At 34.2% G+C, this 19,035-nt stretch overlaps 9 protein-coding genes across 9 annotated transcripts; 3 read left to right on the top strand and 6 right to left on the bottom strand.

The window, feature by feature from the left end:
- Nucleotides 1-957: 957 nt before the first annotated feature.
- On the top strand, nucleotides 958-2,739 carry NUP42 (FG-nucleoporin NUP42; the record flags this gene model as incomplete). Its single annotated transcript, XM_003668778.1, has 1 exon — nucleotides 958-2,739. One exon carries the CDS (start codon nucleotides 958-960, stop codon nucleotides 2,737-2,739), a length of 1,782 nt encoding a protein of 593 aa, XP_003668826.1.
- A 110-nt stretch (nucleotides 2,740-2,849) lies between these two features.
- Nucleotides 2,850-3,980, bottom strand: HST4 (NAD-dependent histone deacetylase HST4; the record flags this gene model as incomplete). Its single annotated transcript, XM_003668777.1, has 1 exon — nucleotides 2,850-3,980. The coding sequence occupies one exon, from the start codon at nucleotides 3,978-3,980 to the stop codon at nucleotides 2,850-2,852; it is 1,131 nt and encodes a 376-aa protein (XP_003668825.1).
- A 1,162-nt stretch (nucleotides 3,981-5,142) lies between these two features.
- SND1 (Snd1p) lies at nucleotides 5,143-8,079 on the top strand (the record flags this gene model as incomplete). Its single annotated transcript, XM_003668776.1, has 1 exon — nucleotides 5,143-8,079. One exon carries the CDS (start codon nucleotides 5,143-5,145, stop codon nucleotides 8,077-8,079), a length of 2,937 nt encoding a protein of 978 aa, XP_003668824.1.
- Nucleotides 8,080-9,047: 968 nt separating this feature from the next.
- ATC1 (Atc1p) lies at nucleotides 9,048-10,631 on the top strand (the record flags this gene model as incomplete). Its single annotated transcript, XM_003668775.1, has 1 exon — nucleotides 9,048-10,631. The coding sequence occupies one exon, from the start codon at nucleotides 9,048-9,050 to the stop codon at nucleotides 10,629-10,631; it is 1,584 nt and encodes a 527-aa protein (XP_003668823.1).
- Nucleotides 10,632-10,857: 226 nt separating this feature from the next.
- PLP1 (Plp1p) lies at nucleotides 10,858-11,520 on the bottom strand (the record flags this gene model as incomplete). The annotated part of the gene is made up of 1 exon (XM_003668774.1): nucleotides 10,858-11,520. The coding sequence occupies one exon, from the start codon at nucleotides 11,518-11,520 to the stop codon at nucleotides 10,858-10,860; it is 663 nt and encodes a 220-aa protein (XP_003668822.1).
- Nucleotides 11,521-12,808: 1,288 nt separating this feature from the next.
- On the bottom strand, nucleotides 12,809-13,633 carry UTP30 (Utp30p; the record flags this gene model as incomplete). The annotated part of the gene is made up of 1 exon (XM_003668773.1): nucleotides 12,809-13,633. One exon carries the CDS (start codon nucleotides 13,631-13,633, stop codon nucleotides 12,809-12,811), a length of 825 nt encoding a protein of 274 aa, XP_003668821.1.
- A 453-nt stretch (nucleotides 13,634-14,086) lies between these two features.
- TIF1 (translation initiation factor eIF4A) lies at nucleotides 14,087-15,277 on the bottom strand (the record flags this gene model as incomplete). Its single annotated transcript, XM_003668772.1, has 1 exon — nucleotides 14,087-15,277. The coding sequence occupies one exon, from the start codon at nucleotides 15,275-15,277 to the stop codon at nucleotides 14,087-14,089; it is 1,191 nt and encodes a 396-aa protein (XP_003668820.1).
- A 556-nt stretch (nucleotides 15,278-15,833) lies between these two features.
- On the bottom strand, nucleotides 15,834-17,537 carry GLG1 (glycogenin glucosyltransferase GLG1; the record flags this gene model as incomplete). Its single annotated transcript, XM_003668771.1, has 1 exon — nucleotides 15,834-17,537. The coding sequence occupies one exon, from the start codon at nucleotides 17,535-17,537 to the stop codon at nucleotides 15,834-15,836; it is 1,704 nt and encodes a 567-aa protein (XP_003668819.1).
- Nucleotides 17,538-18,229: 692 nt separating this feature from the next.
- Nucleotides 18,230-18,562, bottom strand: RPS21A (40S ribosomal eS21 domain-containing protein; the record flags this gene model as incomplete). Its single annotated transcript, XM_003668770.1, has 1 exon — nucleotides 18,230-18,562. The coding sequence occupies one exon, from the start codon at nucleotides 18,560-18,562 to the stop codon at nucleotides 18,230-18,232; it is 333 nt and encodes a 110-aa protein (XP_003668818.1).
- Nucleotides 18,563-19,035: the final 473 nt, after the last annotated feature.

Genomic DNA, 19,035 nt, shown 5'->3' with positions numbered 1-19,035 from the left:
TCTTGCCGGAAAATTTGTGTCATATAAATATTGCGCCGGTTTTAAATCTGTTGGCTGCTGACGCCTGTCATTCAGCTATTACAAACAGTCGGTAAACATAAATATATATATATATATATATAGATACATTTGTTTTATTACTTGATTAACTTCAAAGTAGGTAGCTTTCATGAACGCTTCCGTTCAAGGTTAAATTTACTGGGGAGTGTGCTACGTTCAAATGAAAAACGTATTCTATTATTTATCTTGTTGAGGGCGTTTGAAGAATTAGCCTGCCCATACAGGACCTTGGATTTAATAATTGATTGAGGCATTAGGTAGCAAGTTTTGAAACTAAGTCATTCATATCCATGAAGATATTCTCTGGACTGTACTAACTTATAAAGTTCCTTCCAAAAACGTAGAACTTCATTATAATTTAATGACTTAGACAGATATATAGGCCCCCCAAGAAACAGTATATTTATTGAAAGAGATCTAATATCTTGAAGTTCATCCAGAAGTTCTTAATCGAAGAATTCTTTACATAGGGTAGTTACCACCTTATTATCTCACCTACGTAGAGCTAAGTACAGGCGGTGTCGCAAGAGAAACAGACTTTATTTTGTCTACAGATAGAAAAAAATCAGGAATAACAATTAATATACATGCTAGAATTCGATTGTAGTGTACCAATCATGTGTTTACGGGAGTGTGTTTACGTGAGTGTATATGTATGACTTGTAATATGTTTGTTTCCCTTAGAATACAAAGATGTCAGCGTCGATATCAAGGGAAAATGACGATGCGTATGAAATTTTTCATAATATACTATTTAATCAAAAATTGATATTGAGGATAGTAACTGCGTAAAACTCCATTTATTTCTGACGTTTATACACCATTATATTCAAGTGAAATTGAGGCAAATACTCAAGATCCTATATCTTTTCAAATTAAGAAAGCTAGCATAAAGGAATGTTCGGATCATCAGGTGGTAATAACAATAATAGGAATCGCACACCTTGCAAATTCTTTCAACAAGGGAAGTGTTTGAAAGGCAGTGCATGTAAATATGCCCATGTGTACACTAATGCAAACAATAATGGTAATACGAATGATAATACTGACAGTAAATCAGCCATTGAATTATACAGAGATTTTACAAACCCTCAAAAAATAGATAGATTACAGAAAGCAATTTCCTTCGATTTAGAAGAAGCGAAGACCATACAATTGAATCCGTTGAGTTCAAGTTATAGTTTAGCACATCCATGTGGTGTTAACTTAATAGCAAATAGAGATCTGTCACCAGAAGAATCAAGGTGGCAATATTACCAGGCAAAACAAAAAAATATGTTACAACAATACGAAATTGAGATGAATGCAAGAAGTAATGATATTCAAAAATGCTTCCATAATATTAAAGAACATACTGATTTGGCAGCAAGATATTTACAAAAAAATACAAGAAGTTTAGTGGAAACAGGAGTGTTGGCCATTCCAAAGGATTTTATCACTTTCCCGTTAGATTTAACCGGCCAAACATACAGTAATCCGCAGTCAATGGCAACACCTACAAATACCTCTACATTCGGTAGTACTAATAACGCATTCAGTATTACGAGCCCAGGAACTTTTGGTTCTGCACCACAAGGAGCTTCCCCATTCGCTTCCGTACCGCAAGGAAGTTCTGCACTTGGATCAGCTACCGGTGGAGCGTTTGGTAAACCTGCCTTCGGTACAACTGGAGTAACGAATTCTGCATTTGGCGCAAATCCATTTATGAGTAATACTAACGCTACATCTGGGACAACTGCTGCAGTGGGCTCGAGTGCATTTGGTAAACCAGCATTTGGAGCTACGAATACATCTAGTGCATTCGGTAATTCTGCATTTGGATCATCAATAGCAGCACCAACTTCAAAAACTTCCGGCGCCTTCGGCAAACCTGGATTTAGTGGAACAATAGGCAGTGGTAATGCAGGTACATCCACATTTGGTAGCACAGGGTTTGGTTCAACGCCGGCAGCACCTGTCGCAGCTAGTGCAGGTGCATTCGGATCTACTGGCTTTGGTGCTAGTTTAAACCAACAGGGAACGGGAGCTTTCGGTTCTGCTGGAACAAATACTGCATCGACGGCAGGCGGAGCATTTGGTAAACCTGCATTTGGTAAACCTGCATTTGGATCATCTGCATTTGGTGGTACATCAGCATCGCCATTTGGTTCAACGGGTCAGACATCAACTGCAGCCAATACAAGTTCGCCATTTGGTAAGGTGAATCAAGGTATGCCCGGAGCAACTACCACGATGTCACCTTTTGGGAAGATAGCCGGAACTCCAGCTACTACTACTACAACGGCATCACCATTTGGCTCAGTAAATAATAATGCCACACAAAATACGACATCTGTTTTCGGAACCTCACAACCTGCCACTGGTCAAACAACCGCATTTCCTGTATTCGGAAATGCTGCGAACAAAAGCTCGCCATTTGGTTTACCTAATAATACAGGGAATGCTCCTGCTTCTAATGTCTTCGGTTTCAATACAAATTCAACTTCTGTACCCGCGGGCCAAGGAGATGCCGTTACAACTAGTGGTAATGAAAGGTTTTATCAAGGGTTACATTCTGAAGTTGATAAACCTAATGAAGTGGGAGATTTATCACAAGAAACTCTAGATCAATTTAAAGCATTGAAATTTACGTTAGGTAAAGTACCTGATATGCCACCCCCTGTTGCATTAGTGAAATAAATTAAAGAGGAATATTATTGCATTCATACATACATATAGATATACAGGTATATATAAGTTATAGAATAAAGATCTTTATTAATGATTAGTTATGCATTTTTTTCTTTTATTTATTCGACAAGATCAGGTATGGCTTGGCAGTCACCTAAGACAATCAAATCAATGTGTCCAATTATATCAATAATTCTTTGAGAAGGAAGTTCATTCGCAATAAATAAGATAATCCCATTTTTTCTAGATTTAATTTTAGTAACGAAATTTTTAACCATTGATATAACCCCAGGAATTTTCAATGTAGTCCCCACTATAACCAACAAATCAGGGAATTTTTTCAAATCAATCTTATTGAATTGCATGATTTCCTCACCTGATGGATGTAATTCATTATATAACACGATCGATGGTCTAAATTTCCCTATACTTCTTGCTCTTAACCCGGCATTTCTCCTAATCATTTGGTTTTCCATACAGTAAAGGCAATCAGGAATTAGTTGGTTTTCAAATAAAGTCGGATCATAAGATGTTCTAATATGACAAAAATTACATGTCATAAAATTAATATCTCCATGTAATTGAACAATTTTATTATTATAATTGGATGACACCGCTTTCTTTTCAAGACCATCGATATTTTGCGTATAAATTCTTTGAATCTTATTTTTCTCTAGTAAGTCATTTAAGAAATGATGGAATTTTGTTGGTTTGACTGTATTTGATAAATGGTTTAAATGATTCATCAACTTGTTGAATTTTTCAATTGAGTCATCATTTGAATATACATAATTATAATCGAACAATGATTTCGTTTCTTTATTCATTAATAATCCTTCTTTAGAGGATGAGTTGGATCTGAAATCAGGGATACCTGTAGCTGTAGAAATCCCAGCTCCTGCGATGACAATAATTTTATTAGAATATTTGAAAGAACATTTTAAAAATTCAAGATTTTTTTCGTTGTCTTTTTTGCTCTTACTGATACCATCTAGATAATCTTGGACATTAAATATGGTATTGACAATTGGACGATATTTTAAAGTTGGCTTCCTAGTGATCTTCCTTATTTTACACGGAGAAGCTGGAGATGATAACTGTGAAGATTTTTTCAACTCAGATAGTAATTTCTTCGGTTTTATATTAACGTTTATTGGTTCTAAACATGAGTTCGACGTTCCTCTCCTTTTAACAGTAGAAGATGGAGGTGTCAAAGGTAATTGGTATGTTGACTTATTTTTTGGTGACATGTTTAATGATTTTGCAACAGTTTTTTTGGTGTATGATCAGGTGTGATGGTGATAATGATGATGATGATGATGACGATGATGAGTAATGCTAGAAAAAGAATAAATTGTTGAGTGCTATCTTTTATATATTGCTTCAAAAATAAAGGCCATAAAATACCAATCTAGAAAATATCAGAATATAGACCCTAGGTACAATAAACCAGCTCAATTTTGCTATTATGCACGCTCTAACATTTGGCGTTTATAGTATGTGTGTATATACCTTTCGGAACTTTTTTTCAATTTAACGTGTATTTTCCCAGAAAGGGTAAAAAGGCCACATTAAGCGTTCACCAGTGTTCCAATTTTCCCAATTTTTCAAAACAATACGCGTCAACCAAGGCTTGGCGGCTAAAATAAGTTACCCTCTTTTAAAAAAGCCCTAATAGACGGAAGGAGGGCAACCTCTATTTACCCTTATTTTGGGACACCCATCTTGGTTTGTTTTTTGTTGAGTCCCCTCCTCGTTTTCCCTTTCCATTTTCCGTTTCCGTTTTCCGTTTCCCGCTTTCGTTTAGTTTGACAGTTACGTAAAGGGAAAATTGATATCTCAATGATTACCGTTAACACACACACACTATTCACAATAGCAAATTTGCCTTCGATGCTTCTTGATCTGGTTGATTAATGAGGGACAAACGGAAAAAACAACAACAAAACCAAGCATCCTACTGTCTGACGCTATAGTGAGGCAGAATCTGTCTATCCGAGGCGAATATTCAACCATCATCTTTCACAAACCCCCCACTTTTGACACATTGGTGTACCGTACACAGTTCTGAACCCTGAGTTCTGAGTCAGCACCAAACTTAACACCATAAATAACTATTCTAGGAATATCATCAATATTAACGTTTAAACATATCTTTATTAGGTACCACTGAACGGTTCAACAAATCAACAATAACTGAGTGACCTGTTAATTATAGTCTTTATTTAAAAATTGGACTTTTGATCTCATCTCACCTAATCTGATTGTCTCTCCTTTATACACCAATAGAGTATAGATAATAAAATATTATGAATAATCTTTGAAATATTCAAAAGTCTTCTCGTCTCATCTCATATCATATCATACTATCTCATCACTGCATATTACACAACACTACAAATATCTATAAAAATGGCAAATCAAATAACAAATAATGATCGCCCTTCAAGTTCATCATTTAAACATACATACAGTCCAAAAGTGTCTGTTAAGGCAATCGATTCATTATTCTTATTAAATTATTCTGATATACCTCCTCCAAATTCTTCACCGACGAGTTTATCTATTAATCAACACACTTCAATACCTGATGATAATTTCGAGATTCTTAAAGATTCTAATATTTTTAACTTTTTTCTATACATCGATATCCCAACAATAGATTATTATAATGATGAATTGAAACATAATAAACTATCTAAATTCAATAAAAAATTTAAATTGAACAGATTGAAAGATCATATCTTAAATTCTTTCACCAACAACAATAATAAAACATTCTGGGATTTCCTAACCAGATACCATAAAACACAAGAAAAGGAGAAACTGAAGGTAAACGTATCGATTTTATCATCTGGTTCATTAAGATACGTCGAAACCATCAAATACTTAATTGAATCGATATTCATTAACCTTCTCAATTCAATTAATTTGAACATCTTGAGTCTTTCATTTAAAATATCAGCCACCCCAACAACATTCAAATGGTTCACTACCTTTTTGAATAAAGATCTATTAAATAAAAAATTGATATCTTTTGATATAATTAATCAACTTTATTCATCATCATCATCATCATCATCATCGTCATCATTGTCATCCCCGCAGCAATCTTCTTATAACACAACCGATTCTCTAACAGCATCTCCATTCAAAGATTACTTCACTAAATTGACATATAAATTTGATAAAATACATGATTCAAATTCCAGTAGTGATAATAATACAATAGATTCAATAACAATTATAACAAATAGCACAGGTGTAAAAGCATTATTAACCATATTGGCTGATAAACCACTGATAAATTTCATCTCGCAAGAATCAATAAAAGAATTACATGATATAAAAAATGTATCGGATAGTAATGATAACAGCAATAATAATCAGCCTTCTTTAAAGAGAGAATCTTCATCATTATTGAATTTCCAAGATAGATTAATTACATCAAATAAAGATAAATCTGTTCGAATACGGTCCCTTTCAATAAACAGAAGAACAAATAAAGCACATATCTTCAATACACAAATACCAACTAATAATCTTAATAATAATAATAGACTCGCATCAACAGTACTGACAACACAAAATAATAATCATCATCATAAGCATGGGTCACCTATAGATACTCACGATTCAACTTTAACGACTTTACCTACAATGAATATTAATAAATTGATAGATCATAGACCGGCATCAATGTCTGTATCACATTCGAGGACACCATCGTTTTCTTCATCCAACGCAACACATTCATTGCTTTCATTACCATCAGCAAATTCCTTGATGATCACGCCGATTGCTTCTCCGAAACCATGCCTTTTACAACAGCATCAACATTCATCATCAACTTCATTAATAAATTATGACAACACTAACATACATCATCATAATCATAATCACCATCATCACCACCACCATATGCATTCACTAAATAAAACACGATCTTTAGCATCAAATAATTCTTTTGATGAAAGTATAATTGAATATGACGAAGACGGTATTGATTCTGAAACTGGCTCAATAAAGGATCATATGCAAAGATATACCACTAATAATTCTAATAGAGAAGAATTTAACAACCAAGAGGTAGTCGATGAAGACGAGTATGATGATTATGACGATGATGATGAAGAAGAAGAAGAAGAAGAAGAGGAAAACTCGGATGATGAAGATGGGATAAGCTTCCATGCTCCAAGTTTGCTATCTAGAACAAGCACAATTTCAGAACATATATCACCTCCACCTCCTCCTGATACTCAAAATAATACTGTGAAGAAAAATAGATTTAGATCATTGAGTTTAATGGATCCAGCTTTAAAAAGACCATTTGTTAGGAACTTAAATCAAAATCAAAATCAAAATTCGACTTCAACATCTAATTTTGCAAATATATATGTGCATGATGGGCACTTCATCGATAAGAACAATACGAATACAACAACAGCTAGTACTAAACGGTCAAGATCAAATACGTTAAAAAATAATGCGAATATGAATAATAGTAATAACAGTACCAATGGTAACGGATTGATACCTCCTGAATTTTATTCTCGAATATCAACACCAATGTCAAGCAGGCATAGCTCAAATCATTCCTTAGAAAATTTAAATACGCCAATAAGGATGACTTCTCCATTGTTAGCTAATGTTATACCAATAAAAGTGGAGGAGCATAAAAGTGGAAACAAATTCAAAGAATCGGCACATGATATGCACCATTCCGCTTCTTCAACTTCGCTGTTCGAAAGGTCATTAATTAACAAATCATTTGAAGAAATTAGGAAACAGGAAAAATCGAACATTTTCCATAAACTCATTGAAGAAAAAAATGCAAATAAATTATTATCAACCAATAATAAAATAGCATTAAATTTTAACTCATTACAAGATGAAGATATCATCATGTCTGGTTATACATCATCTCAAATCCATTTACAAAATCAATCGCAACATTCAGATATGGACTGTTCTTCTAAATCATCATTGAGTACGTATATTTCTCCGAATAGCGCGTGCCATTCAGGAAATGGGTTCGAAACGGATACAGAAACGATTACTATAAAGGCTCCACAAAATGAATCAAGTAGTACCACCAACTCTGCATTGTCGTCTTCCAAAATAATCAAGAAAATTGATTCTTTCGACATATATGGAGATGAATATAATAACGGCGCTATGTTCAATCAAATGTCTAATTCAACTGTTAAAAATGAGCCCGCCATAAAGAACAATGCTCCAAAACAAAACTACAAAAAGGCTATATCGATTGACCTTTACGGAGATGATGGCGAGGGAACCAATCCTGATAATCTTGGAGATTGGATGCTCGGTGGTAATACTCGTTAAAGAAAATCGTTATATTACGCAGCGTATCCTTACATACCATTGACTCACTTTATAGAACTTATATATGCACATCTCTTTCAAGTAAAAGAAAATAATTTAATGAAGTTTATGACACAGATCTTTATACAACCCCCATTTCTTCGGATGATATGCTCTTGCATTTTCGTTTAGATTCATTGTATAGGTAAAAATTATCTCAGGTAATGGATTCACTTCAACTGTAACAAAAGCTAGGCTTGTCTATAAAAAACGAACATGTTGATAGGGACGAAGCATGAAATTGAGCAATGCAAGACAAAAACCAGCAATTTTTATCCATATTCTTATATATTTATATAAATTAGGGGAGAACAATCAGTACTTGATAAACTCCAGGGAAAATCTATCCGTAACAAGAGTTTTCTCAATATAACAATTAAACTACGATCCAAGCATGAAATATGTAAGCATCTTAGGAACCAGATATTTTTTAACAATGGGGCCAAGTAGTATCTAACTGCCTTATCACAAGTTTGCCTCGATTTGTTTGACAGTTTCTGTCGTAAACCGATTGTTGTCTAACGATGGAAAATCAACACGTAAATAACGATTATAAATTCTGGTGCGGTGTGTGGCTGTCTTGCCTTTCTGGTTTGCCTTCTCTTCTCTTCCGTTCTCTTTTGTTCTAGTTTTTTTTTTTTTGTTTTTGAATTTCGTGAAAAATTTTGAAAAATTTTGGAAATTTGCGATGAGCTAATTATTAAAATCTTTGTTAGTATTAATTACGTAGAATAATAATAAGGTAGTCTGTGATCCCCACGTAATTATTTCTAAGGTGATATAGGTTGAGCTACTAGTTTATAAAACATTGTCGTTGTTCTATCAGGTGTCTCTATAACTAATAGAATCATCATTCTTTTTCCAATTCTTTCCTTATCCTGGTTTGTCCTTTTATATTTTTTTGAAATAAATCCAATTGAAACATTAGTATGGATGAGTTTCAGCAAGATCATAACATAGAAGAAACGGATCAAAATTTGCAAAATATAATCAATAATGGAAATAACTCGACTGAAAATGTCAATACTCTTTCAAAAGATAATAATTCACGAACTCGCAATGAGGATGATCACATAGAAGATACTTTACATCAACTGCTGACCCAAGCTAATGTTGATTTCGATGACCACCTTAAAGAAAATAGCAGTGGAACTAGTCAGCCAGGAACTGGTAGTGAAAATAATAATAATAACACGAATACCAGTAGTAATAGTAGCAATAATAATACCACAGGTTCTGGTGCCGTAGGTGATGGAGACAACGAATTAGCGAGCGTTCTAAATATCGACAACGAAGATAGAAATTCCAATAATATTGCAAAGATAGAGGAAGATGATGCATTCTCGAAGTTTCAATTAATAACGGATGTACTATCCTCGCATTCACCATCTATATCTACTGATCCATCTTCTGTTCCTACCCCTGATAATAAAGATTTGGAAAACGCCATCGAAAACGTTATAAAAATGGGTACAACTGAAATTCCAGATTCTGATATAATGTCAGTGTCCAAACATTTCACACTAGACAGTTTGTTGGCTGAAAATAATGATACAGATATGCTATTTGAATTAGCAATGGGTGAGGAAAGTGAAAATCAAGAAATTGTAGACTTGCATTTCCCCCCAGATAATAATATTAACCATGATTTCCTTCCCAAAGATAATATCAATGAAATAAATTCTGGTAACCCCCAAAAAAGATCCATACAGGAAGTTCTCAATTCTAAAAATGTTACTAATGTCGAAGGAGAAAATGATAACAGTACTAAGAAGAAACTAAAAGCATCTGCTACAATATTAAACTTACTGAAACCTATATCACCAGCATCTCTATCCCCATCATCCACAGAAGGCAATTCTAGTCGATCTAAAATTGATACGGTTGCTTATCCCAAAGCCATTCCATTGCATACAACTAAGAGGATAAAACAGAAAAAAATTACAAGAATAACGTCATCCGTACCAGGCATAAAAGGGTCAAAACAGACTGTATATCAAGAAATGCCTTTACCTGAAAAAATGACCAATGAATATACTATGTTACAAGTTTCAGATATGAAGAAGAGGATAATCAATACCCATAAATTGATGTTAAACTTTAATTTCTTAAAGGATGGATATGCGAGAACGTGTGTGGAATTGAAGAAAACTGTACATTCCTTAAAGGATAGCGAAATACATAGAGCACATTTACTGCTAGAGAATGAAACAAGGAAAGATGAAAATGAAAGACTTTGTGAAGAAATTAAAAAACTTAAACAACTACTAGAAAGCAAAGGTGGTGATGACAGTGGAAAGATGTTGGAGTCTACTGAGATAATTCAAACCCCAGATACACCTGGGGATACTTCTGTGGACATTCCGAATTCGACCGCAGTAAATAAGGGAGATACGAAGATAGATAACACCTACAATGGTTTGATACCAAAACAAGAAGATGAATTTCCTGAACTTCTAGAAATAAATCTGGATACAGATCATGTAGAAGTTGAAATTGAACAAGCAGTTTAAATCTCAAATCAAGGAAGAAAGGCTTTTCTTTTGACATTGCATATATACTCATAACCATTCGTGAAATTTGTTAATTTCCTCATATATAAACTTTTATATTTAGTAACTTTTCTTAAAAATGCATAACCATGTAAACTATATTTATTTCGAAGGAACTCAATAAATTTAGAGAAATAATATCTACGATTATTATTTTTAGAGATATTCTCATTAAAGTCAACGTATGTTATATATCTAAAGAACTATCACTAGCATCTTCGTCATCGGCAGTCCTCTGATATCTTCCTGAACTTCCAATTTTACGTGCATCCTGTTTGATAGTCGTTCCTGAAAACGATTCAATAACTCTTGTTGATAAGAAAAACTTTTCTAGATTTTCTATAGGGAAACCATTTGGATCATTACCCAACTTACTAAATCCGATCAATCTTCCTGCTTCAAGGCCTTTAATATAACCAACAACAAATGGAAGGGTTTTTATTTGTAGCTTTTCTACCAAAAAAGGACACAACGTTACACTTACCTTGACGAACTTGGTATTTAAGTATTTCCTCGATAATTGTTTTAATTTATCATCCATATATCGACATTTGGCAAAAGTATCTAAACCAAAATGAATTATAATCTTCGGAACATTTGTAGACATTTTGATCAATTCTGATTCATTTTTAACTTCGATTAAATCGCCATATCCATTATCATTCACATTTTTCTTCACCGTTTTTAAGTGATCTGATATTTCTTGCATTCTTTGCTCTCTATATTTGCTAAAAATGTTTTCATCATCTAAGTCATCCATTAATTCATCGAAGCTTATATCGTCATCATCACGAAGTTCTTTCTTATTATCAAGTATTCTATTCTCATAGGTATCAATTTTCTCCGTCATTATCTTGACCTCAATCTTTTCTCAATAAGTAGTTATATCTCAGCTGGTTCTTTATATAAGAAGAGCCACTCTTATTCTAATCTATGTATCAACTTTTATGTTTTGTTGACATTAAGCGCTGACACCTCGGAGTCAAGATAAAAGAAGGACACACATTGCTGTGTCATACTCAAGAAATAAAAAGATGTCGAGTTTTGGTTTTTGATCGTCACTTTATTTAACTCTAAGCAAAAACACATACATTAGATGTGCAGGTGCAACCTCTTTTTAAACAGGAAAACACGAACAGAAAGCATAGTCCCCTTTAGTAAAGCCAGTACCGAACTATTCCGTTACATGGAGGTTGCGATCAGGGTTCAAAGATTTTCGTTTCCTGTAGTCAACCTAATAATTTACAATTTGATATATCCAGGTTGATCAACAAGGTCAGATGATCATTTGTTTCTTCGCAAATACTAAAAGAGTTTATATCTATTTACGTGTTTCTTTTGCCATATAAAAATTTAGAGATGAAAAGGTAAATTCTTTGAATCATACAGAGCCATGTGGAACCGCACTACCCCATGGCCCGTATAATATTCTAGTATCGATTCGGCCTTGTGATAAAAACCCGCCTAGCAGTATAAGATCGATAAGTAGAAACTTTTTCAAGAAATAATGTGACTAACAAGGCTGCATAAACCATCTAATTGATTATGGCACCACAAGTGTTGTGGAAGTTGTTTCGAATTTTTAGGTGGGTACCATTCAACTTTGTAACTTTTCTTGTGACGCGCTGACCATCCTTTTCTTTTCTGCCACAAGTTCAAAATCAAATTTTAATATTGTACGAATGTTCTTTAGGTGAATGTTATTTCAATTTTTTAAATCTGATTCTTTTTTTGGTTATTATAATTGAGGAGAAAATACCTTCATATTTTTGGTTTTCTAATTCTGTAAATCACCAACTCACTGACCTAGCCTTCTTGAATGTTATTACTGTGAAATTTTAAGAATTTTTAGAAAAAATTTATATTGAAAAGTAAATAAAACTCTTAAATTCGTTGTTTGACGACAAGTCAGGAAACCTACATAAACATGCTTATTCACTGGTAGACTACCTTCCAAGAGCACATTCAGTTTAGTCTATGGAAGAATTGTAGCCAATATAGCAGAATTTAAATGTTTACTGTTACTTATCCTATTTATCTCTCATTTATGAATAAAATTCGAAAAATATTTTAAGAAATATGCTTGATAGAATGCCATAATATATAATTCGCACATAAAGCTATTAGCATACGAGACCTTATAACTCCAATTTCGCATACTCTTGTTCCTCATCAAAGGTGTGATCCGCTGTTGCTGATTCGTATATTGGCAAACTTGAACTATTACTAGTCTTTACAAACATAGAAACAATCCCACCTTTAACCACACCACCTTGGGGCTTCTTATTCTTGTCTGTAATAAACATTACAATATCAACAATATTCTGTATCATTTCATCCACAGAGTGTCTCCCTAGTTCGCCGATCTTGACATTCAAACAATTGTCATTATTAGGTATATAGCTGGTGTTTTTACATATACTTCTCAACTGGGCCCTTACATACACGGGATCACATTCTTCTTCCATCTTTTGACGTCTAACTTTGACTGCCTTAGACATTCGAATCATAAATGGTGTTTTCTTATTCCCGTGGAAGAATTTATTACCTAAAACACCGGGAAGCAGATGATGGACTCTATAATCCGCCACGACAAGATCGAACTCTTTATAAAGACCCTTCAATTTTGACCCCTTAAATCGACGTTTTAAGTTCTTAACACTGATGATTTCTTTGAATAATTCGTTACTAATATCATCTTTCATAAGGTTATCCCTATATAATCCACCTGCATCTTTAGTAATTAACAGAATCTTCAAATCTTTTGGCTTATACATCTTACAAGAGGATAATGGAATGATTCTGGGGATATAATCACGTGGGATCCCCATTCGTTTACCTGTATTTATAATGACCTGGATATCTTTATCTTGTGACAATTTAGGATCTGTTTCACAATGATGAATTAGTGAATTAATTGCCTTTTCGGCTAATTTCCTGTCAGAAACAGCCAATTTTATCATTTCTAATTGGATTAGCTCTCGTAATGTAGTTGCTTTATAGGCTTACGCAAGTATTATTTGCTTTTCACTTTTACTATTCATATCTTATTATTCTCTAATTATATCTATTTCTTCGATGAGTTGAAAATTTTTTCAAAGATAATAACCGCCGAAGTTCAAAACATATTGAACATATTTGGAAAGGTACGTACGTCGAAGGATTACGGACGAACTAAGCAGACAAGCACATCGCTTTACAAAAACAACCTGTGAAAGCCCATCGCCTATCAAGCCATATACCTTCAGTAGACCGCAGTTTTGTATACAGCCAACGCTACCTTAGATTATATACAAAAAAACAACTCAACTTAATTAAATAGAAATATTTTTTCTTGTTTTGTGATTCCTTAAATGTTATTTAATTCATCCCGTTTTCCAATGATTATACACTTTATATACTATACTACATTAACCTTAAGTGAACAAAGTAGCAATATCAGATGGCAATTCTTCAATTTGAGTAGAGTAGAACTTTTCTAATTCTCTCATAGCTCCAACATCATCGTTGACAACAAAGTTGATAGCAACACCCTTTCTACCGAAACGACCACCTCTACCAATTCTATGAATATAGTTTTCCTTGTTAGTTGGTAAATCGTAGTTGATAACCAAAGAAACTTGTTGGACATCAATACCTCTAGCCAATAAATCGGTAGAGATCAAAATTCTGGAAGAACCACTTCTGAATTCCTTCATAATGGTATCTCTTTCTTGTTGTGGTAAATCAGAGTAGATAGCAGAAACAGTGAAATTATCAGCAGTCAACTTTTGAGTCAATTCTTCGACCTTTCTTCTGGTGTTACAGAAGATAACAGCTTGTGTGACAGAAATGGAATCGTACAAATCAGTCAAACATTCATATTTAAATTCTTCTTCTTCGACGTTAACGTAGAATTGTTTAATACCTTCTAAAGTTAATTCATCCTTCTTAACCAAAATTCTGATTGGGTTTCTCATGAACTTGGTAGTAACTTCCAAGACATCTCTTGGCATAGTAGCAGACAAAAGAACGACTTGAGTAGTTGGTGGCAACATAGTGAAAATTTGATAGATTTGTTCCTTGAAACCGGATGATAACATTTCATCAGCTTCATCTAAAATGAACATCTTGATGGCATCAGTTCTGAATCTACCTCTTTGGATGTTGTCGAAAACACGACCTGGAGTACCAACAACAATTTGAGCATCTCTTAAACCTTCAGCATCTTCAACGAAGGAAGTACCACCAATACAGGCGTGAACTTTAACGTCCATGTGGAAAGCTAAAGCCATGACGACCTTTTGAATTTGTAGAGCTAATTCTCTGGTTGGGGCCAACATCAAAGCTTGTGGAGCTTTAATGGAGGTGTCGATTCTTTGCAAAGCAGCAATAGAGAAAGTACCAGTCTTACCAGTACCGGATTGAGCTTGAGCTAAGACATCGTGACCTTCGATGATTGGCATAATGGCACGTTGTTGAATAGCAGATGGGTCTTCAAAACCGTAACCAAAAACACCTCTCAACAAGTTTTCGTCCAAGTTCATGTCATCGAACTTGTAGACAACTTTGTCATAGTTGGTTTGAATTTGGGATTCTTCAATTTCAGTAATACCTTCAGTGGACATGGTGGTTGTAGAATTGCTTGAGGTCCCTTTAAGGAATATAATAAAAGTTATACGCTAGTAATAAAGTATAAAAATGAATAAGGAGATTATTTTAATAAGAGATGATGAGGGAAGATATGAGTTCTTTTAACGAATTGTAAGGAAAGCAACAAAGCAAACCAAAGTAATTGTAAAAGCGTCTACAAGGAAAATTTTTTTCACTTTCGAATTTTTCCTGTCCGGGGTGAAGGTCATCATTCACGATTTGCTTATAGTTCGTATTTAGCGATGAAAGTGAATAGCCGCCGAGGCTCTAATATAAATGGACAATGTAGTCAATGTCATTGATGAACTACATTAGAACTGGTTTCATAATTGTTTTATATTTCTATTAATTTTCTATATTTCTATATATGTGTATAAATTTGTTATGTTTCCCTCGAGCCTTTTATAAATTGAAGAGTTCCGAAGGGTATAGTCATCATTATGAGTAAACCGGCACTCATTTTTAATTGTAAGTAAACCAGCACTCATCTTTTAATTGCAAGTAAAGACCTTAGTTCGTGCTTGCGCTCATTTATTCAACAGAATATTCAAAAATATTATCTGGGAAACTTCTTTCTACATGTGAGAGATAATCTGATTGCTCCCAGTCGAATTTGAAATTTGGCATTTGATTTTGATTTTGGCTTTTGATTTCAGGTTCAGATTGTGTTGGTGCAACATCTGAAGTTTCTATATCCTCCGGATTAGCTTGTTGTACGGAGATTACCTTTTTTTCTTCCACAATTTCTGCCGGTGGAACTTCAACACAGCTGGTGTCAGAAATGTCTTCTTCTTTTGTAGTGGAGGATTCCGGCTCCTCGACACTTTGTTCTTCCTCTATCGTTTCAAGTTCTTCATCTTCCTTCAAGTCTTGTAATTCTTCCTCCTCCTCTTCTTCTTCTTCTTCTTCTTCTTCTTCTTCTCGACTCTCTTCCTTTTGTTGGATTTCTTCACTGATTTCTAGAGAATCTTCTTCGTCCACCGATTGCATTTCGGAATTTGCGCCATCATTATATTCTGGCATTCTAACAGCTTGTTCCTTTTCATCCTTTTCGTCCTTCTCTTTATTAATAAACGTAGTCAACCATTCTTTGAAATCCAATGGGATGAATACAGGTGGTTCCTCGGGTTGAATTTCCGTGTTGTTACTTTGACTTTCAGAGTTCCTGAAAGAGACTGCTGACTCTTCGTTGTCTTCTTGGGTTCGTTCCTTCTGAGAAATCGTACTAGGTTCTACACATTCTTCTTGAACATAGTTTTCCAATTTAATATTTTGGTCTACACTTTCTACCGGTTTCTCATATTCTTGATGTTCTGCTTGGATTTCTTGTTGTGGCTCAGAAGCTCTTTCATCATCACTTAACCTAATTGTAGAGAGACGATTGGTGACATCATGTTCCCCTTGAAATTCTTCATACGTGTCCATCCAACGACTCGAATAGTGATTTCTGAAACCACCTCTCCAAGGTTTGTTTTTACCAATGAAATGGATCAGTTTTATTTGTGGGCCAAAATGTTTCATAGCAGGTGGGCATTGATAACCATGATTTGGTGTAGTAACATTATAAAGAAATGATAGCTTAATCCACTCTCTTTGTGAAGAATCAGTGATAGAATCTTCTTTTGGATTCCGACAGTATTCATTGAAGAATTGATTTAAAATACCTTGATCAGCCCCATCGATAGAAACTTCATCGATGACAAATTTTTGTAAAGCTACGGCAGTTTCAGAATCCGGAACCAACATCATCATACCACTATTAAACATATCTGGCCAGCCGATATCAGGAGAGGCACCTAATTGATATTTGGTTTGTTCCGAAAGCTCACTGAATAAGTTTAGAAAGTCAACATTTAATGGTAAAGTATCACTATCCAAGTATAGTACTTGATCAAACTGTGTAAGTTCCCACAATCTTGTCTTAACTAATGCAAATGATAATTCTGGTCTTTTCAATAATGTTAAATTCTCATTATTACTTTCAATGATAGAATCGTTGTCACTTAGCGGTTCAATTTGAATAATTTCTTTATATAAAGAACTTAACATTTCCCTTGCAAAGTCACTCAACACATTCTGAAATAAGGGCTTTGTAATTAATAAACACGTAGAAATTTGTTGCTCTTTATCTGCTTCCTTTAGTAGCTTGTTTAATTGATGGCCCAGGGTAAAAGTACCTGGCAAATAATCTGGAGAGTACAGTAATGTTGCGATTGCCAAGTTTTTAGTTGTCATATTTCATAAAATGGAAATTGTTGTTTGTAGAGACTGCTAATATGGACTCTACTCAAGAACCGTAAGGTTTAAGCAGAGAATAACAAGTACTTAAGTGAGATTCTGTCTATTCCTGTTATATAGTTTCTTGAAAACAGTCAACAAAAATTCGAGGAACATTGTTGCTGTCGTTAGATATGTCCAATTCTTCCCACTACCTTACCCAAAAATTAAGGTTTCAAAGAGAACTTAACGTAGCGTTCAAAAAGGTAAACATTGAGTTTACCTTTCGACTAATTCTTTAACCCCTTGTCCGTTTTCGGCAAAGTGCAGTCTCTCAAAAGATGGAAAAAAACGTACCGAGAGCTTCAAACAGATCTCTTTCTGCGGGGAAACTAAGAACTGTCAAAGGTAATTCCTCTTTCGGGAAACTGTCCAGGCAACAGGAACTAACCGCTAGACAACATCTGTGCTTGGTAAACTACGTTTAGTTATTTTATATTCAAAAAGCAGACTCATACTGCTAGTAAAAACAATGCAATAATAATAATAATGATAATAATAATAATAATAATAATGATACGTATGTTGAGATAGACTATAAATTTATAAAGATCATTAATACAAGTATTTCCTACTTGTCTTAATGAACAATGTGTATTATGTTTTTAAAAAAGGAACGAAATATAATAGTAAAAATTTATTGGAATATCTTAACGGGAGTAAGACCAGACGTTCTTCAACAAACCGTCGTTTTGAGCCAATCTGTTCAAAGAGTCATCAGCTTCACCTCTGGCTCTGACAGTACCGGCTAAAGCGTATGTGATGTATTCACCTGGGATGGCACGGCCTTCTTCGTCAACCTTGGCAATGTTGATTTGAACAGAGGCATGATCATCAGCCTTGATAATTCTGTTAGTGGCAGAACATTTTCTTGGAACATAAAGTTCGAACCTAAAAAAAAAGGAATAAATTGAAATTAAAAATTCAAAAAATCGTTTGTTAGTAAAGATATGAACATAATAACTTATGTGAGGATATTTCATAGATAGTCTAGCCAAAATGTCATAACTTGTGGCGTTGTTTGGTTGGTTATCTACGAGTTTAGGAGATCTCGTGCATTCTTTGATTAGTTTTGGAGAGTAAATGTATCATTATGAAAAAATCAACCCCATCTCTTTCTTATAGACTCTAGTGGTTTCACGGGATACTATTAACGATTATTCTTCAAACAGTTAATGCATATCCTTAGTTTGCCTATTGGTGCTGCCGTATATTATGTAAAATCCTATCATTCTCAATAACATGGTACATCGTGAATAGTTGGACTAGCTAGTTTAGAATTTCGAGCAATTAACATACTAATTGACCCTTATCGTTTTCCATATTGGCTTCTTTCGGTTACGTTTCGTTGCCCTCTTAAAATCTCTAAAATGTATCATATCTTAACATTTCCTATTGAAATTCTTGTATAGGTTGGCCTTTCAAGGTTCATTATTTTCTGATATTACGGACATGC

The sequence above is a fragment of the Naumovozyma dairenensis genome, chromosome 2 (genome assembly GCF_000227115.2).
Source record: "Naumovozyma dairenensis CBS 421 chromosome 2, complete genome".
Taxonomy (NCBI): Eukaryota; Fungi; Ascomycota; class Saccharomycetes; order Saccharomycetales; family Saccharomycetaceae; genus Naumovozyma; species Naumovozyma dairenensis.
Note: the sequence above shows the minus strand (reverse complement) of the source record. Positions and strands in the feature narration are given on the sequence as shown.